Source organism: Coenobita brevimanus, chromosome 68 (assembly GCF_032717465.1).
Source record: "Coenobita brevimanus isolate Jiangsu-jjx chromosome 68, ASM3271746v2, whole genome shotgun sequence".
NCBI classification, from domain to species: Eukaryota; Metazoa; Arthropoda; class Malacostraca; order Decapoda; family Coenobitidae; genus Coenobita; species Coenobita brevimanus.
In genome coordinates this window covers 3,905,001-3,924,465 of record NC_137021.1, presented here as the reverse complement: position 1 = coordinate 3,924,465, position 19,465 = coordinate 3,905,001, and the positions used below count along the sequence as shown (strand labels likewise).

Here is a 19,465-nt window from a genome sequence, read left to right as displayed (position 1 = left end):
TTTTTTTTTTTGTTCAGCATTCCTGATGGAAGGATGTCAATTTCAAGCCAAGATAAACAGAGTGTATCATATCTCACCCCTGACCTCCACGGCCACAGCCACACTTCTCATTGCCTACCTACGCTGCTCTTAGGTCACCGGAGTTTGGGCTGTACCATCACAAGCGTTGTTTGGCTGGTGACGGTCCCACATCAGCAACCACGCCACCACCTCCATACTTGGCCTTGCCCTGCTGGTGGACATGTTTTATAAGGTAATATTTATGTTTTATATTTCTCATTGTAGGCTATTCATGTTATCTCAACTTATGAAGGTGGAGGCATTAATTTCATACAGCTCATTTATCTGCATCTACCTGTCTGGTATATAACGTCGTAATTTGTTTATCTGAATATCTAGAAAACTATCTCAGTCAGTCAGTCTTTTAATTGCTGTATGTGTCTAATTATCTGTCTATATTACTCCACCAATTTTTTTTTTTTGTTCGAAAACGGTGAAAAATAATTTATAATCCCGTCCGTCACATTCTTAAAAATTTTAAAGACACACCTTAATTTCTGTGTGCAACCTTTCCAATGACACCTGATGTAGACTGCAGCCTTCCTCCTGTCCACCCCCGCCCAGACCAGCTCCGACGTTGACGATGAGATCGGGAAGGAGGAGGGAGCTGGCAGGGGGGCGGTGTTTGGGGTACGGGGAGAGGATGTTAGTTGAGGGCCCTAATGAGAGCCCCTGCGGCGGAGAGGAGGAGCATGGAGGACACCTCGGAGGGAGAGTGACCTCCGTGCTGCATGGCCTCTCGTTGCTCACCTGTGGAGGGAGGTAAGAGTAGCAAAATTGGAGGAGTAGATGACGTAAAGTAGTACAAATGGAAGATTGGAAGACGTACGAGTAGTACTAATGGAAGGGTAGTAGTCGTCGTAGTAGTACAAGTGGAAGGGTGGCACACATAAATACTGTAGCAGAAATGAAAGACCAGTACAGTTGAGTGCAGGAGTCCGTGGTACAAATGGAAGAGTAGTACATTTGAAGTCATAAGTCCGTGGCACAGTTCTGAATGAGATAACCTTAGTAATGTATTCAATATGGACGGTGGGGTAGTGGGCCTTGACGGAGAAACTATACCCTGTGAATATAAGCGGTGAACGATAGCTGGGATTCAAGGTATATAGTCTCTACACTGTGGTATATATAGACGACATGGGTAGGGTGGTTGATGTGGTGTTGACGGGCGGTGTGAGGGATGGGGGGCGTAGAATATGGACTGTGTGGGTGGAAATGAGTGGGAGGAACGGGCTGGAACGGTGGTGGGTGGTTGGTCAGAAGGAGTGGGTGGGAATACTGCCAGTGACGATAGGCTTTCTCAGATGCACGGTATACGTAAACGTGACGATGATTTAATTTCTCTAAGAAGAAGAAAAGAGAAATAAGAAGAAAGAAGGAAAGAAGAAGAAGGAAAGAAAGAAATAAGGAGGAGAGAAGAAGAAGGAAAGAAAGAAAGAAGGAGGAAGAAAGAAAGAAGGAAGAGAGATGAAGACGACGAAAGGCAGAGAGAAGAGCTTGAAATAGAAAAAGGATGAAGATGAAAATGAGGTCTTCTATTCCCGGCATCTCACGAGACAAAGGCAAAAAAAGTAGTTTTAATGAAGGGTTTAATAGTTTTTTTCAGCGTCTCATTCACTTAGTCTAATGACGTCTCAGTGGCAACCGCAAGCCTCGCACTCTTATACTTGCTGTCACATGGGGCTTCGTAGCTCATCTTCATCCGATATATGTTGTGCTAATTCATAGTAGTAGTAGTAGCAGCAGTTGCAATCACAGGCTGAACTGAATGTGAACCCTGTGGACTGCAGGCTGAAGATGCTATCCTCCTCCTGTCCACCAACTTCCTTTTAAGGGACAAGGAGGGGGACGAGGGACTTTAATATAACCGAGCAGTGGAGCAGCTCTGTTATATTGGTGTCACTACATGAAGGTGTCTGTCTTCAACACTTGAAGTCATCGTAGTATGCTCTAAGTCTAGTATGTTAGTGAGGCAAACTGTGTCGATACAGTATCAAGAAAATTACTAAAATAAAAGGAATATTACGGTACTTGTCTGGCTCCTATGACTCACTCAACTTAGTGAAACAGTCCGTTAGCACAAGTAACAGGCTAGGTCGCTGAGGAAGAGGCTTTATGAACTTTCCAAAAACCCAGCGAGAATGGTACGACGCATTATCATATCCTCACATACTTCCTTCCTCCTCCCCTCCCTTCCCCCGAGCAGCGTCGTCATGGCAAGCACCACTTTTTTTTTTTTTTTTTTTTTTATATAAGGAAAGTGTCAGTCGTTTGTGAATTTATGTTGTGCAGCGGGGCACAGGGTGCAGGTGTGAGTGAGTGGAGGAGCAGGATATAAAAAGCCTGGCTCGTAAATAACACCAGCACCCAGTGTCGAACCCTTTTTCTTTTTTCTTTTTTTCCCGAAATTTGTACCCTAACACTGGGGGCATATTTGTAAACTTTCCGAAGCTCAAGTTGTGTATTAGATGGCATATATATATTTGTCTCCACCCTGTATACGTTTGTCTTCACTTTATATACGTTTGTCCTCACTGTATATACGATTACCTTCGCTGCGTTTATTCTTCACTCAGTGTGTGTTTTTCTTGACTCTATATGCGTATGTCTTGACTCCATATGCGTTTGTCTTCACTCTATATACGTGTGTCATCACTGATTCAGCTACCAAACACTCGTCAGTAAAAAACAGAGTTATTATTAAATTGGTTAGTATCCTTTACGACCCCTGGATCCAGTGTCAGCCAGATTAATTCTTTTCATTTTTTCTTCCAGATTTTGTACCCTAAAACCTTGGACGAGATATTTATAATCTTTCCCAAGCTCAAAATGTTTAGGATTCCTTGTATGTATGTTTTACTTCATTCATACAGGTGTCTAACACTTTAAAAAAAAAATGAATATTGAAACAAACCAACCAAAATAACACGCATAATTAAGTCCTACTCAGATTTGTTTATCATTCAGCTTAGGTAAGATCTTTTTTATAGACACCAAGATCCTTTATTAATACGGACCAGAGCCCAGTGTGGAACGAATTTTTTCCCTCTGGATTCCGTACCCAATTAAGAATATTATATCTCTTTTAACTCCAACCTCGAGATATTTTCCAGTGACGGGTAAATTCGTCTGGCTTAAGCAAGAGTAAAGCGGATAAATAATTCTAAGATGTAAAGGCTAAGTTTGAAGTTGATGATGATCCGGTATTTATAGCAGAGTAGTTGTAGCCGAATATGCTTCCCTTAATTGAAGAAAATCATCCAGAGATAGCAAGAATAACGCCCACAGATACGTCCTTTGGGTGAAGGAGTTGAAACCCTTGTCATACTTCCCCTTAGCTGGAAAAAATCGTCTGAAGGCAGCAAGAATATACGGACATACGTCGGTGTGTGAAGGAGTTAAATCCCATAAAAATACTTCCCTTATACTGAATACATTAGTGAGTGGGTAGAAAGAATACACAACTACACAAGACGTCCCCGGGGTTAAGGTGTATTTGACAGGTGTGGCGTATCTGTGGAGGCGCTGCTGGTGGTGGTGGTGGTGGGGAAGGAGGCGGACGGTGACAGGCGTGGAGATCAGATCAGATTTAAGGGATTGCCGAGACTCTTTGTTGGGTCCTGCGGTTGTATCTACTGGATGTCTCCCTCCATCATCCCTTTCCATCTCAGCTCCTTTCGCCTCTTCTTCCTCTGTCATTTCTTTTCATCTAAACTCGTTTCTTTCCATCTCTTTTCCTCGTTTCTCCCTCCATCATCTCTTACTGTACCATCTCAGATTCTTTCGTCTTTTCTCCCTCCATCATCTCCTTCCATTTCAACTCCTTTCTCCTTTTTCCGTCCATCGTCTCTTTCCATTTCAACTCGTCTCACATTTTCTGTCCGTCATCTCTCGCTGTCTCAGCTCGTATCACATTTTTTTTTTTTTATATATCGATTCTTATCCTCTTTTCTCTCCGTTTCACCGTCTCTCACCATCATCTCTCCATCTCAGCTCGAATCATATTTTCTTTCCATCATCTCCCTTCATCTCAACTCCTGTCACCTATTCACTCTATCATCTCCCTCAGTCTCAACTTGTATCACCCTGTTTTCCCTCGATCATCTCAGTTCGTATCACATTTTCTCTCCATCTCAACTACTATCACCTTTTTCCTCCATCACCTCCTTCAGTCTTAACTCCTATCGCCTTTCTCCTGCATAATCTCTCCGTCTCAACTTGTATAACATTTTATCACATTTCTCCGTCATAATGCCGTCAACGTACTCCTTTCCGTGGGTTCTGTTTTCAGATCCGGGGCAATATTCATGGATGGAAGTATGTATGCTAGGTTATCATCCTAACCAAATTCCATTAAGTCTGCATTCAAAATTAAGATAAGGAATAAACACTTTCATTGGTATAATTATATATCGATTTTTAATTAATTTCTGTGTAAAACAAAGAACAGGAGAATGAAAACCTGAAAAAAAGTCACTTTCCAAGCAAGAGTAACAGTAAGCTCAAATCAGTATCCATTTGGTTGGAGTTGCCTCGACACACTACGTTTGACAGATGTCAGAGAGAGAGAGGTGGGACTTCCAGCGTTGGCCGGTTGAACACACGCAAGATGAAGAGTACCAGTTAACTGTTTCGTAACTGTTTCATTAGAAAGCTGGATAGGAAAGGGGTAAATGTGTGGCTGGACGGGGTTTCTTTGCCACATAAGTTACAAAGAAAGTAGCGGTAATGCAAATAGTAGTATAACTGGTGGCTAGAACAACATCACTCAAGGAAGTACGGGAAAAGTGTTATTACAGAAATTCTGTGTTCAGCTAGATACAGTATTTTATAAATCTCCAAGGGTGTTAATACAGTTCCACCTCCGATTATGTACGGTATTTACTTAGGCTGTACTGAAAAAAACAATAGGTAAGGGATTCCTGAACATGTATGCACATAGAGTACATTAGAAACAGTAAAAGAAGTAAAACAAAGCAAACAGCATTCTTTCACACGGGAATTGTAAGGAGTCTGTAGAACCACACACATTAAAGACAAAGACTTACTGAGCGGATTGAGTTTTCAAGAGTTTGTAGAGCCACACACACACACACACACACACACACACACACACACACACACACACACACACACACACACACACACACACACACACACACACACACACTAAAAACAGAAACATATCGGACTGTAAGGACTTTTGAGAACGGCAGAAATATTAAAAATAGAACCTTACACATAACAACGTAATCATAACTCGGCGCATGATAAAGCTAATACTCTTAAGGTCACGGAGCTTTGCCACAAATAAAGCAAAGCCACGCCAGCTGAAACTGTCTCACTCTCTCCCACACGCACCCACTCTCTCACATTTCTTCCCACACAATTTATGGTCTCACCTTTCACAGTTTCCAGCGGCGCTGTGGAAGGGATTGTTAGTTGACTCGGGCTTGCAACAGATCATGCACTTCCTCCCCTCCCGCGCGAGCGAGCGAGCGAGAGAGAGAGAGAGAGAGAGAGAGAGAGAGAGAGATTCGAACAGGACGGAAGGAAAACAAAGCGGAAAAAAATAAGAAAAATAAAAGTTGCAGCACGGACACGACAAGATGGAGAGAGAGCGAAAGAAAGAGAGTGAGAGAGAGATCTTCGAACAGGACTAAGGGAAAAGAAAGCGGAAGAAAATTGAAAAAAAAAAAGTTGCAGCACGAACACGACAAGATGGAGCAAGAGAGAGAGAGAGAGAAGAGAAATAAAAGACTGCAGTTGGAATGGGTTATGGAGGGATCCCAAAGCTGACGACACCAAAATCGACAAGGGAATGGCCTGAGACTGAGACCATGAATGTAAAGGATATGAATAACCTGGAGAGAGAGATGAATGGCCAAGGAGGAAGAAGAAGAAGAAGAGAGGAGGAGGAGGGGGAGGAAGAGGAGAAGAAGAAGGAAGGAGGAGGAAGGGGAGGAAGTGGAGAAGAAGAAGAAGAAGGAAGGAGGAGGAGGGCGAGGAAGAGGAGGGGAAGAAAAAGAAGTGGGCATAAATAAATACCTATGGACTACGAAGGATATTGAAAGAAGGCGAAAAAGCTTTATTTAGACTACCTCTCCAGGAGCGTCATTAAGACTGACAATTATTCTTTTCAAGTCCCAGCCTTACCCCAGAACGCAACCTGCAGCAATTGATGTTATACACAGGTCCTTAATTTTACTGCAGGATGATAAGGGACTAGAGAAAAAGAAGAAGAAGGCTTAAGATTAGTGCTTATCGATACACGTGGCCAATTACGGCAGAATAAGCTTTGGCCAAGACCCTTTCTTCCCCAAACACTCGATATTATATCCAGATCCCTAATTATAACACTGCAGACATAGGGACAAAAGGGATAGCTGACGACATCGGAACGAGAAAGCAAATGGCTCGAGACTGCAACCTTGAATGCAAAGGGAATGAATAATGGAGAGAGAGAGAGAGAGAGAGAGAAGAATGTGAAGTTGAAGGTGTATGGATGAATGATGGCTTGTTCGTGTACAGTTAAAGTGTCAGATAGATATACTGTGTAGCGATAGATACTCGTAGATATGCAGTAGATAGATGGGTCGGTAGATACTAAGACTGTGAATAATTGTAAGGGGCATTTCACCGGGATTGCTTCTTTATTTTTTTTTTATTTTTATTTTTTTTTAGATGGGAATAAGGGTTGGGATGATGATGATGATGATGATGATGAGGGTGAGGGTTAAACGAAGGTAGTGATGAATGATGAATATGCAGAAGTAGGTGGAGAGTGAGTGGATGTGGGGACAGGTGGATGAAAATCAAGAGGTGAATGAATATGGAAATGCTCTTGAGAACGTTTAGAGAGAGAGAGAGAACGTTTGTAGCGAGAGAAGGCTATGCATCACAAATACACTCGCCGTCTGGAATTCCCTTATCGAACTACTTCAGAATCTAATATGAGCGTATCTAAGTCACCAGGTGCTTCTGTCCGTATTCATTAACGATCCCTTTACCTGCTGGAGAGTGACGCCATGACGAGCTGTACAAATATCCCGTAGCTCTTTCCCTATTCCCCAAAAGGAGGATGATGGACTACAGGACAGCCTCAACCTACAGTCCACCGGGTTCAGGTTTAGATGATTCTGGGGCAACAACAGCAACAAAAAGAGCAACAAGAACAACAACACCAACGATTCCCCTTTCCCCAACACACGACCATACTTCTTCGTGACTACAAACCACAGAGCACATTGCCACTATCTTTATGCTTCCCAGTCTGGGGTACACGTATCGCCTGGGGAGTACACAACAAATTTTTGGTTGTTTGATCAGATATGAGAAAAAAAGAAACATTTGCGTAATACAACTGCAAATAACTTTCTTTACTATACTTTCATTCATACCTTGCAATTGTGCCATTAGTTGAGTGAAGTGGTTTAGTTTTTCCCAAGTAAAAGTATGGACTTGTAAAATGGTTTAAATTCAGTCAATTTAATGTTGATGGACATACAGTACTTGTATGTTAAAATGCATTTTAATCAGTGAGACAGGTGATACACCTTTTTGACGCAGTAACTTCTCTGACTTCCTAATTCTTTAATGAATTTTGGAAGGCCGACGTGTCTGCGTGCATAGAATGCCGTTGAACGCTAAACACGTCTAGAAAGTTTTTGAACAACTGTAACTAACTATTAGGGATGTGCACAGTAACAGAAGCCCACTGTACGGTGCTGGGACTGCAGGTATAGGTATGAGGGGTGTTAGGACCTGTCTCTGCCAGGTCCCCACTCCCCACTCAGTAATATCCATCTTTAGACGGCACATCACGAGAGACACCACCATACCGTACCTTATATTCATTGCCACCACTAACCATTCAGGATATGCACAGTGACAGTGGCCTCCGGTGCGGTACTGGGGCTGCAGGTGTAGGTGCCGGAGTCCCTGTGAGAGGCACCCCGCACCAGCAGGTTGGTGGTCGTGCGTTCGCCCTTCTCCGTCACTACGCTGACACCACCACGATCACTGTCGTACCTCATCACCTGCGGGATAGACGGACAGGTAGATAGGCTGGGAGGTAGGTAGGAAGGACGGTGAGTAAGTAAGGAGGTAGGTAGGTAGCAAGGAAGGTAGGTAAGTAAGAAGGTAGGTAGGAGGATGGATGGTGGTCATAGTGCTTAGTATTGCGTTGGCCCTTCTGTCTCCGCACTAACACCACCACGTTCACTGTCACAGCTCTTCACGTGGTGGATAGATAAACAGACGAGTAGGTAGGTAAACAGACATATGGATGTTAGATGGATAGATGGGTAAAGGAAGGAAGGTAGGCAGGCAGGTAGCAAGGTAAATTGATGGATACACCGAGACACATGCAGAGAAACAGATAGACAGATGGAGAGTGCTGGAGCTACTTCGCTGGCTCGTTTCTGTCGCCACGCTCACATCACCACACTTGCTGTCATACTTCATCACCTGTAAGAGAGAGAGAGATTGACAGACAGACAGACTGGTAGGTAGTTGCCGGACAGATACAGTGGTAGAGAGATAGCGTGATAGATGAAAACACATTTATAGGTGGATAGATGGACAGGTAGATAGACAGGTAGGTGCGTAGGTAATAAGGATTAGATGGGTAGGTAGGCTGGCTGGTTGGTACTGTATTATTTATTAATCTGCGGAAGTGTGCTTGTGTGTAACTTACGTGCCAACACTGCAAATAACTGTAATATTAGAAAAAGTTGCTACATAGAGCTGGAGTTAGATAATTAGGTGGGTAGGTAGGTAGACAGGTAGGTAGATAGGTATGCATGCAGGAAGGCAAGCAGGCAGATGCTGTATAACATATTGACCTTTACGTAACTTACGTGCCGGCAATGAAAAACAACAGTAATATTAGCGAAACTTGCTACACAACGCTGGGGTTTATTTATACTCTCATTTCCCGGACAAATACACTGGCTTGGGCGACCGAAGTGAGTTATGTCCCTTCCATCGATCTCCACATATTTGCGACAACCAGGGAAGTGGAAGGGAATAGGAGACTGATATTGGTACTACATCAACGCGGGCACAGTGTGTGGGAGACATTGATATATATTATATAAAGAATGTCCGTGTCACTGCCGAAGTAATATATCGTAGAGGTGATACAGCAAAGGGGAAATTGTCACCCAGTCGAGCATCACAGTCCTGAAAAAATATAAGCATCCTATACCAGAAGTAGGAGGAAATGTGCTATGACAGCGGTAGACAGTGCACGTCTGTACTGGGAGAAACATATTGATTCTGGTAGGTGTTGGTGCTGGGGCGAATGTTTTGTTTGTACTGGGAGAGTAATTGATTCTGGTAGGTGTTAGTGCTGGGGCGAATGTTTTGTTGTTCGTACTAGGAGAAACATTGATTCTGGTAGGTGATGGTGTTGGGACAAATGTTCTGTTGTGCCAAAATTTGTCGGTAGAGAAGCAGAGGAAGGATTATTATTATTGTTATTATTACTATTATTATTATTATTATTATTATTATTATAATGCTTTCTTTACTGTTAATGGTCACTTTTGGGGTCAAACGACTAAAAAATATTCTGTTTGCTATATCGAATGCTGGGGGTACAGTACATAATATTTTTGACACACTGTTATCAAGCTGAGAGATGTATGCTTGCACGATCGTGTGTGTGTGTGTGTGTGTGTGTGTGTGTGTGTGTGTGTGTGTGTGTGTGTGTGTGTGTGTGTGTCTGTCTGTCTGTCTGTCTGTGTCTGTGTGTGTGAGTACGCTAGGTTATTATTTTCCTAAGGCCTTGAGCACTAGTACCAAACAGGCTATATTTAGCTATGTTTGGGGTATCGTATTCAGGCCTGGCGTGATGGTACTTGCTTTTTTTTTTTTTTTTTTTTTTTTTTTTTTAATGACATCGACGGAACTTGAGGGAGAACAATGGAATCTGTTTGAACTAAATGCAGATTCTTATCATTATTTGCCTTAACCGGGATCAGTTTATTGTCCTTAACTTCGACGGGCTTCACCAACACCACGTAACAATTCTCCTTTACTTTCTTAACCCTTTCGACCCTCTGACGTATTATTGTTATTATTATTATTATTATTATTATTATTATTATTATTTTTATTATTATTATTATTGTTATGCTACCTCCAGCCGAATTTCATCAGCTCAGGGAAGAGTTCTTGTGAAGCGGATGGTTTAGGTATAGTCAAACTCCCTCATTATAGAAGTTTCCTCTAAGCTTCACAGTGTCGTCTAGAGAGAGCAAGAAAAAAAATACGTGACGTCATCGGACTGAAGGGGTTAACGTATTCAGTTTGATTACTTTTTTATTCATGTCACTTTAAGATTTTACTCTATATTGAACCGACCTTTAGTAGTGAAGAGGTTAGTGACGGCTTCAGTTTTTCCAGTTCAATAAATTTCTCTAAAACAAAATCGTCAGGTGGTAGCAGTGACAGAATATAAAAAGCGCCATCGAAGCAGTTTGAATATCGCATCCCCTCACTAACGTACTTAAGAAAAAATAATCTCATCACCTATTGCAAGTACATTATCCTTTAAGTTCTGCCAACATCACCCCTTAACAAACCACATTAACAGCACTCACGATTCTAGTTTCCCTACTCTCGCTTGCTCAGTTCGCCGTCCAATACATGCAGCAGTTGGTAAAGTTGGAGGCTTACATAAACTCGTACAGGTCAACAATACTTTGACGCCTGAGGTTCTGAACTAACGAACCGAATATCAGACAGGTTTCAGTATAACTCCGGACATAAAAGTATTCCTGTCAAGTATGAACAAATGCTTGGATATAAAAATAATTGCCTCCATCAGCGAAGTTAGAGGAGGTTATGTATTTCACCTGTGTCTGTCTGTCAATCTGTTTGCCTGCCTGTCTGTTTGTGGACAAGATATCCCCCAAAGTTGTTATCGGATGTCAATGAAATCATGTGGCCAGGCAGGCAGTGGGTGAAGGAAGCGTTGCTTAGATATTGAGGTGGATCCGGATGCAAGAATAAATCACACATTATATTAGCGTCGGCGGAGGTATGCGATCTCCGAAACCGTGTAACAGGGTGGTGGAGGTTAAGTAATGGTATACATAAGTCCTTTTATATGTATAGAAACCCACAGAGTGGGAAAACACACACACACACACACACACACACACACACACACACACACACACACACACACACACACACTCTCTCTCTCTCTCTCTCTCTCTCTCTCCCCCCTACCACCCACCTTTCCGTTGTGCATCCAGATGAGGTAGGAGGGGGGCTGGGGGGTATAGTCCACCACGCAGGTCAGGTTAATGTTGCTCCCCCGGTTAATATACACGTCTGGACCTCCGTATATCGTCGTCTTGGGCTCTGGAGGGGAGGGGAGAGAAGAGGGGAGACACATAAATGTGAGCGAGGAAAGGAAGGAGGGAGAGACGGTGTGAGAAGGAAGGAAAGATGGAGAGACAGTGTGAGAGGAAAGGAAGGAGGTAGAGGCGATGTGAGAGGAAAGGAAAGAGGGCTAGACGGTGTGAGAGGGATGAAAAGATGGAGAGACAATGTGAGAAGAAAGGAAAGAAGGAGAGACGGTGTTATAGGAAAGGAAAGATGGAGAGAGAGTGCGAGAGGAAAGGAAAGAAGGCTAGACGGTGTGAGAGGAAAGGAAAGAGGGAGAGACGATGTGAGAAGAAAGGGAAGAAGGCGAGACGGTGGAGAAGAAAGGAAAGATGGAGAGACGGTGTAAGAGGAAAAGAGGGAGAGACGGTGGGAGAGGAAAGGAAAGATGGAGAGACGGTGTTAGAGGAAAGGAAAGAGGGAGAGGCGATGTGAGAGGAAAGGGAAGAGGGAGAAACGGTGGGAGAGGAAAGGAGAAAGAGAAATAAACAGTGTATGAGTAGGGGAAGGAAGGATAAATGGTGGGAAGAATCAGTGGTTTAAGAGTAATGAATGAATGATAAACGGTGCAAGAGTAATGAATGAATGATAAACGGTGCAAGAGTAATGAATGAAGGATAAACGGTGTATGAGTAATGAATGGAGGATAAACGGTGCAAGGGTAGAGGCAGGAGGGGATAAACAGTGCATAAGGAGAGGGTACGAGGAAAGAAAGGAAGGTATTATATGTTCGAGAAGGAAGGAAAAGTTAGGATTGTGTGGATGGAGAGATGGAAAGTAAGGTAATGAACAGGTAAGAAGCTCGGTGTATTTTTGTCTGTTGCTCTGGAGGGAAGAAGGAAAAGGAGAGAGGAGAAAAACACAAAAATCAGATATGCGCGAGGGAAGAAGCAAGCACTGTGTGGATGCAAGAGTGAAGGAACGGAGTAAAAGGAGCGAGGACTGAGTAAATGGAAATATTGAAATTTGTTTTAAAACTCTCGTCGTCACTGGCAATGGCGGAGAGAGAGAGAGAGAGAGGGGGGGGATGGAGCGGTGGTGGGGGAGGTGGAATGGTAGCCAAAACGCAATTAGAGGAAGGTAAATGGGCCGTCGAGGGACATTTGAGGCAGCGAACACAGACAAAGGAGGAAGGGCGGAGGATAAAATGGTCACCCTGTTATTAACCCATTCAAGCTCGGGCTGTGATTCTTTTGTGTTTCTTTGTTGTTTTCAGATGATTTTATTTTCTTTCTGGGAGATTTTTTGAACGGAAGAGGTTAGACATAGCCCTCTTTAAAGTCCCCCTGAGTACATGACTTTCCTAAGTCGAATATGACTACTTAATGCTAGTAGGAACACTAATAAAATGCGTCGGCCCCCCTTCTGTGGAAATTATTATTATTATTTTTTCAAAGAGAGTTGTTCCCTAAAAAATAATGTATATAAATTAATGGTGGTAACAGTAGTAAAAAAGTCATACGTTCATTATCATTATTATTTTTTTTTTGTTAGGTCTCATCTAAATTGACAAAACCGGTCTGACAAGAGTAAGAAAAAACAAAAAGAACGCCACTGTACTGCAGCTTTCCCTAAAGATAAATAAAATAATGTAAAGGCATAAAAACCACATAAAATACACTATACCGGTACACTGGCTGCCTTTAAAGTTTTAGCCAGACCTTCTCGAAACTTGAAAACTGGTAAAAGTCAAGATGCACTGCAAGACAAAGGACTCCCTCATCTTTTTTCTACTCCGACCTAATGGCTCTTAGTTTGTTCCATCCAGTACCAGCGAATCTCCAAATCTCATCTCGCCATCTCGTCCTCTGTCTCTTCCGCTCACGCCATCTCTGGGCTGCCGCTCTGTTATCTGTCTTACCACTTACCACTCACTCACATCCATTATTAGTCACCCACCTACACCACATACCATCCCCCTACACCCACTGTCATCCACCTACACCCCATGACATCCATCTACACTCACTGTCACCCACCTAAACCACATACCATCCACCTTCACCCACTATCACCCACCCACACCACATACCATCCACCTACACCTACTATCATCCACCCACACCACATACCATCCTCTTATGCCCACTATCACCCACCCACACCGCATACCATCCTCTTACACCCACTATCACCCACCCACACCACATACCATCCCCCTACCCCGACTGTCACCCGCGTACACCCACCCACACCCACTTACCTACGACGGTGAGCCAGATGTAGTGCCTGAGTGGTGGGGTGGTAGACACTTGACACTCGTACTTGCCGCTGTCTCGCACTTGAGCATAACTGATGGTGAGTGCCCAATCCTCGGAGCCCGGGGTGTGCTGAGGAGGGATTTATAAATGAGATTGGCTTTATTTGCCTCTTGTGGGTGGATTAGGATTTACGTGATTATAGTTAGGCTACCATGAGGGGATTTTGTTAACATTATTTTAGTTGGGCTACCATTAGCGGATTGTGTTAATTTTTTGGAATTTTAATATGGTGAACGCTTAATCCTCTGAGTCTTGGTTGTGGTGGGAAAGGATTAATTAATATTGGCCTTTTGTAGATGCATAATAACAATAATAATAATAATAATAATAACTTAGAGCTTGCGTTCCACTTAACATTTTTATGTCAAGGGGTATTAATCTCAAGAAAATAATAATAATAACTTAGAACTTGCATTCCACATTACATTTTCAAGCTTAGGGTGTTAATCTCAAGCAGCTTCCTCTCACCTGTGCTCGGAAGCGCTGGTCAGAGGTGTAGGTGTAGGGACCCACAGTCAACAGGTGAGTGTCGCGGTCCCTCAGCCACGACACCTGGGAGGAAGGGTAGATATTAACACCTAGTAGATAGAATGGATATAACTCTGTCTCTCCTCCTGCCTACCACCTCCAGTATTTCGGTATTAATGTTTAGGGGAATCTTGAAATAAAAAAGAAACGTGTTGATTTTAGATTTTTTTTTTTTTAAACCCTTCCATATTTACTCAGCTTCTCGATTATTGTAAAAACTAGTGCGACAGTGATGATGATGATGATGATGATGATGATAAATGAATAGATGAATAAGTAAATAAAAAAAAAAAAACACCGTATTGAGAGGGTTAGTGCTTTCTTACCTTCGCCTTTAAACAGGGCTCGCCGGATCAGAGTCTTTGCATACTTTCCCCCTTAATAGTATTTTCCTCTTTAATCCCTTCTATCCCCTAATGCCTTTTGTTCATCTACTCATTTTATACTTGATATCTCCATCCATGTATCCCCCCCCCCTCCACGCTCATTCTTTCTCCTATCCCATCTGTTAAATCACTTACGTCTGCTCTCCCTTTCTTCCTGTCCTCATATTTTCCTCTTCGTTCTTAGCAAAATATCAAACGCAAGGGGACGGTTCCTGACTCAAGGGGGTTCGATACAGCCTTCACTATCCTTCTTACTCCTGGGGCGCAGAATAAAATAATCTGGTAGGAGCAAGAATAAAAAAATAAAATAAAAATTAAAAGAATGCCGTAGCCTGACATGGACCGGCATAATACTTTTTGCATACTACGGCTTTGGGATCTGGGTATTTCTTTCATATTTCATTTTCTTTGCTCCTCTCTCTCTCTCTCTCTCTCTCTCTATCAGAGAGAGAGAGAGAGAGAGAGAGAGAGAGAGAGAGAGAGATGCCTGCCTCCACCCATGCATCTCAGACTAAAGTGACGTTAACATGGGATATTTCTTTAGTGTTTCCCAGGACGGACGACTCAGGGGAGCTTTGCATATATATATATACATACATCCTTGCTATCCTTTATTTTGTGCAGCTCTAGCTTTTGTGTGTGTGTGTGTGTGTGTGTGTGTGTGTGTGTGTGTGTGTGTGTGTGTGTGTGTGTGTGTGTGTGTGTGTGTGTGTGTGTGTGTGTGTGTGTGTGTGTCCCTCCCTAGCGCAGTGTTAGATTTTGCAACGAGTGCTCTCCCTCCTGTCTTCCTCTCTCTTCTTTTCCCTTCCCTTCTCTTCTCTTCTCTTCCCTTCTCTTCTCTCATCTCTTCTCTTCTCTTCTCTCTTCTCTTCTCCTCTTCTCGCCTCGCCTCGCCTGTCATCCTCACTCCTCTCCTTTATTCTTTATTCTGTTGTCCTTCTTGTTTTGATACCCCTGTCTTACACTCACAGATTAGATACCATAGTCTTCTCAGTACCAAACAACCTTGAAAGTATCAGTAGATCTGTTACCTTACAAAATACCTACAGTATTATAAATTAATACAAATCTCCACCTTACTTCCATACTCTCCTAGTCAGTCTAACTCTCCATTCTCTCCATTTTGGGCCAGTCATCTCAAGGTAGGCCTGTTTCTCGTGTTTTCAAGCACATCACGGCAACACTACAACGCTGCTTCCTTGGCTGTCTGTCTGTCTTTCCACGTACATATCAGTAATGAAATAATAAAGAAAAATAAACAAAAGCTTCCTTGGACTGAAAGGAAAAATTCTTACTATGAATCTTATTGTGTCCATTTAGCCTAGGTTCAAGATTCCGTTTCATTCTTTGTGTCTAATTAACATAAGGTAAGGATTCCTTGTGATTGTGTGTCCGTTTAACTTAAGTACAAGATTCCCTATGACTGTTTGTGTGTCCATTTAGCATTATTTCAGGACAAAGTTCAAGATTTCTTATGATTCTGTATGTGTCCATTTAGCATAAGTTAAAGAATCCTTCCTCTTCTCCTTACCGTCCTGTTACCAATCTTATTAACCCTACAGTTGAGTCTGGCTGGCTGGTCGACCAAAGCAGTGACGTTGCCGGATCGCTCTACGTCGAAGAAGGGACCGGGGGGCAGGACGTCTATGAAAGGGGGCAGGGAGTTGTGGCTGTGGCTGTGGCTGCTGAAACCCATCCTGCTGTAACCCACGCTCTTTAGGCTCTCCTCCCCCTGTATCGCGCCCCATGCTGAGGAGAAGCGTGGGGATTGAAGACCAGTTATTATTATTATTATTATTATTATTATTAGCGTGACCAAGCCGGGCAAAGAAAATGTGTCACTCACACGACGAAGATAAAAGAAGTGACTGAACAAGCAAATGTCGTAACAGAGGCTTTTTCTTCTGTCTGTTTTGTCTTGGACCTCCACACTGAGGATGTACTGTACAGTAAGTAGAGATTATAACTGTCCATTTTGTAACGAATGGCTGTATGTTTATATCTTAAATCACGAAAGGGAATGCAGTCTAATTTTCTACTGTTTTTGAAGCACCTGATGCACGTGGAACGTGCTTGACTACTCTATCGTTACCTCCACCAACTATGTTGGAAGGAGGTTAAGTATTTACCCACGTCTATTTGTGTACAGTATATATTTAAATAATACTTTTTATCATATTTCAGTGAAATGTGGTGGATAGGTAGGCAGTGGGTCAAGGAGGAGTTGATTAGATTTTTAGATGCTTCTGGATCCGGATGCAGGAATAAATAATAAATTATTGGCGTTGACGGAGGTATGCGCACTCCAGAAGCTTTCTAGTTGCTGACTGCACTATGTAATGTGATACGACAGCTGATCAAATCCAGTAATCATATGTGTGCCATAAATGTCTAAAAAATTAGGGGCCTTCCTTCCCCATTCCTATGTACTGTAAGCTTTAAGCTCACGGTTTTAGGCTCTTGATCCTGTCTGTTTTATATCGCCCCCTATGCAGAGGATAAAAGAACGGATTGAAACTGAATCTGGTGCTGATGCCGTCTCTGTGTTCCATCTGTCTCCAAGCTCAGCATAAAAACAAGGAACAAAATGAAATCCACCGCTGATCCCGCCTTTGTTTTGCGTCACCCTCCCCGGCGAGAGTAAAAGTAGGCATTGAAATTGTATCTGGTTGTGACGGGATCTCAGTTTGTAAGAGCCCAGCATGGAGGAAAGTGATTGCCTGGACGATGAAAATAGACCTGGCGGAGCGACAGTAAAGGTCATTGCCGGCTGACAGTAATAATTAACTCCTTCTCAACTTACGTAATCTTTCTGCTTTTACTTGAAGCCAAATCCAAAGTAACTACAGCAAATGAGTACCTGGATCATCAGTTAACGTCATATCACAGTTCCCAGTAGAAATATCAAAATCCGAATTCATAATGATGTCAGTTTCCGTTTTAAACATTCTTTCAGCTTCATTCTTTATGGTTATGATGCCTGTAAGTGAAACAGCAGGTCTGTTAAATACTGTTGTCATCATAAAACATACCTAAAACATACACTGACCCGCATCCGAACCAGCTCTTGCTAGGAAGTGTAAAACAGACAGCTGTCGTCAACTCAATAACTCTTCAGGGATCTTAACAGAATTTTTATCTGCCCATCTATCTCTGTCTATCTATCTGTCTGTTTGTATTTCCTGGTATATAGTGTAGAAGACAAGGAAAGGCACTAACCTTGATGCACGAGGCAGTAGAACAGCAACGCGACCATGGTGGGGGCCCTCACCTCCCTCCCACCACCACACACCGCCTCATCTGCAAGAAGGCATCGCTTATAAGTCTCACAGCGCACTTGTATATCGAACACACAACCTGCCTACTCAGTCCCAGAAATGTACCCTCAACATCCTCTATCCATTTACCCACCCAGTCTACCCAATCTCAGAATTTACCCTCAACATCCTCTGTTCATTGGGCTGACCTTTCTACCCGATCTCAGAAAAGTATCCTATTCGTTCTGTGTCTATTTAGCTTATCATACTCCCTCCTTGGTACCCTTTAAAGAAACCTTGCATATAAGTTAATGTACCCCTAAGTAATACCTTTTATTTATTGTTTGGGTGGTATTTCCAAGCTTTGTTAGGGTATGTCCACACTGCCGAATATTCCGTAACTTTGTGTTACGGGACATGGTTACAGTAACATGTTATTGTATATTTTGAAACAGTTCCGGAACATTTATGGAGTTCTGTAGTCAGGCCACAGCTGCCACTGGGTGTGTGAAAATGTTCCTGACAGTGTTCTGGAACGTGCAGTAACTTCGTGTAACCTTCTTTCTGTAACTTGTTACTGTTACGTAGGTTACGTAACCTTGGTGTGAACATACATTTAGGATGCGACCACACTTACTCGAAACATGTGGTCAAGATGAAACGAGGCACCGAGTTAAGAGTCGCTTCAGTGTCCAAGGCTTAACGTTGGACTGACCCCTGAGTCTCGTTTCCTCTTGTCGATGGCATGTTTAGAGTTCTTTAGAGCAAGTGTGGCTGCACCCTTAGACTGGTGCATGAGGAACCACCCTCGATGCCAGTGGTGCTCGTGCAGTCTAGAGAAGCTTCGAACTACCAACACTTCGTGATGCCCTGCCTACGATTTCCACGTCTGGGAGAGAAAGGGTATGGAGTGAGCAGAAATTATGGCTGAAGTTCGCATCAAAATACTTGTATACTTCGTTACTCTGTTTCCTGTTTTCAGTGCCATGGTCTTGCAGCTGTCGTTTTTTTGCTTTTTTTTTTTTTTTTTATACTTGTGCTGTTATCCTTTTTTTTTTTTTTTTTTTTCCCTTATCTCTGTTGCTATTTCTTCTTCGTGTTTTTTTCTTAGTGTTTCTTACTCCCTATTTTCTTTTCTTGATCTTCCATTCTGTTTTATCATATCCACCTCTTTTCCTTTCTCTTCGTTTTCCTCTGTTTCTCCCTTCCTGCCCCTTACTCCTTCTCCTTTGCCTCTTCCTCTCTGTTGCTTCCTCCTCCTCTTACTCCACCAACACACACACACACACACACACACACACACACACACACACACACACACACACACACACACACAGACTTTGATCTTTCTTTTTTCCTTCCAGTTCTCTGTCCCTCCGTTTCATTTCTCTCTCTCTCTCTCTCTCTCTCTCACACACACACACACACACACACACACACACACACACACACACACACACACACACACACACACACACACACACACACACACACACTCGTTCTCTCTCTGTTTTTGACTCTGTGTCTTCTCTTTTCCGTTTTTCTTTAACCTGCTCCTCCCTGCTTT

The 19,465-nt window shown here is 42.8% G+C and overlaps 1 protein-coding gene across 1 annotated transcript; it reads right to left on the bottom strand.

Moving 5' to 3' along the window:
• Window positions 1-706: 706 nt before the first annotated feature.
• On the bottom strand, window positions 707-17,919 carry LOC145405752 (protein amalgam-like). Its single transcript, XM_080276983.1, has 7 exons — window positions 17,861-17,919; window positions 16,173-16,390; window positions 14,196-14,279; window positions 13,670-13,796; window positions 11,315-11,442; window positions 7,934-8,102; window positions 707-810 (listed from the first exon to the last, which is right to left on the bottom strand). The coding sequence occupies exons 1-7, from the start codon at window positions 17,895-17,897 to the stop codon at window positions 707-709; spliced, it is 867 nt and encodes a 288-aa protein (XP_080133109.1). The 5' UTR covers window positions 17,898-17,919.
• Between the last annotated feature and the right edge of the window lie 1,546 nt (window positions 17,920-19,465).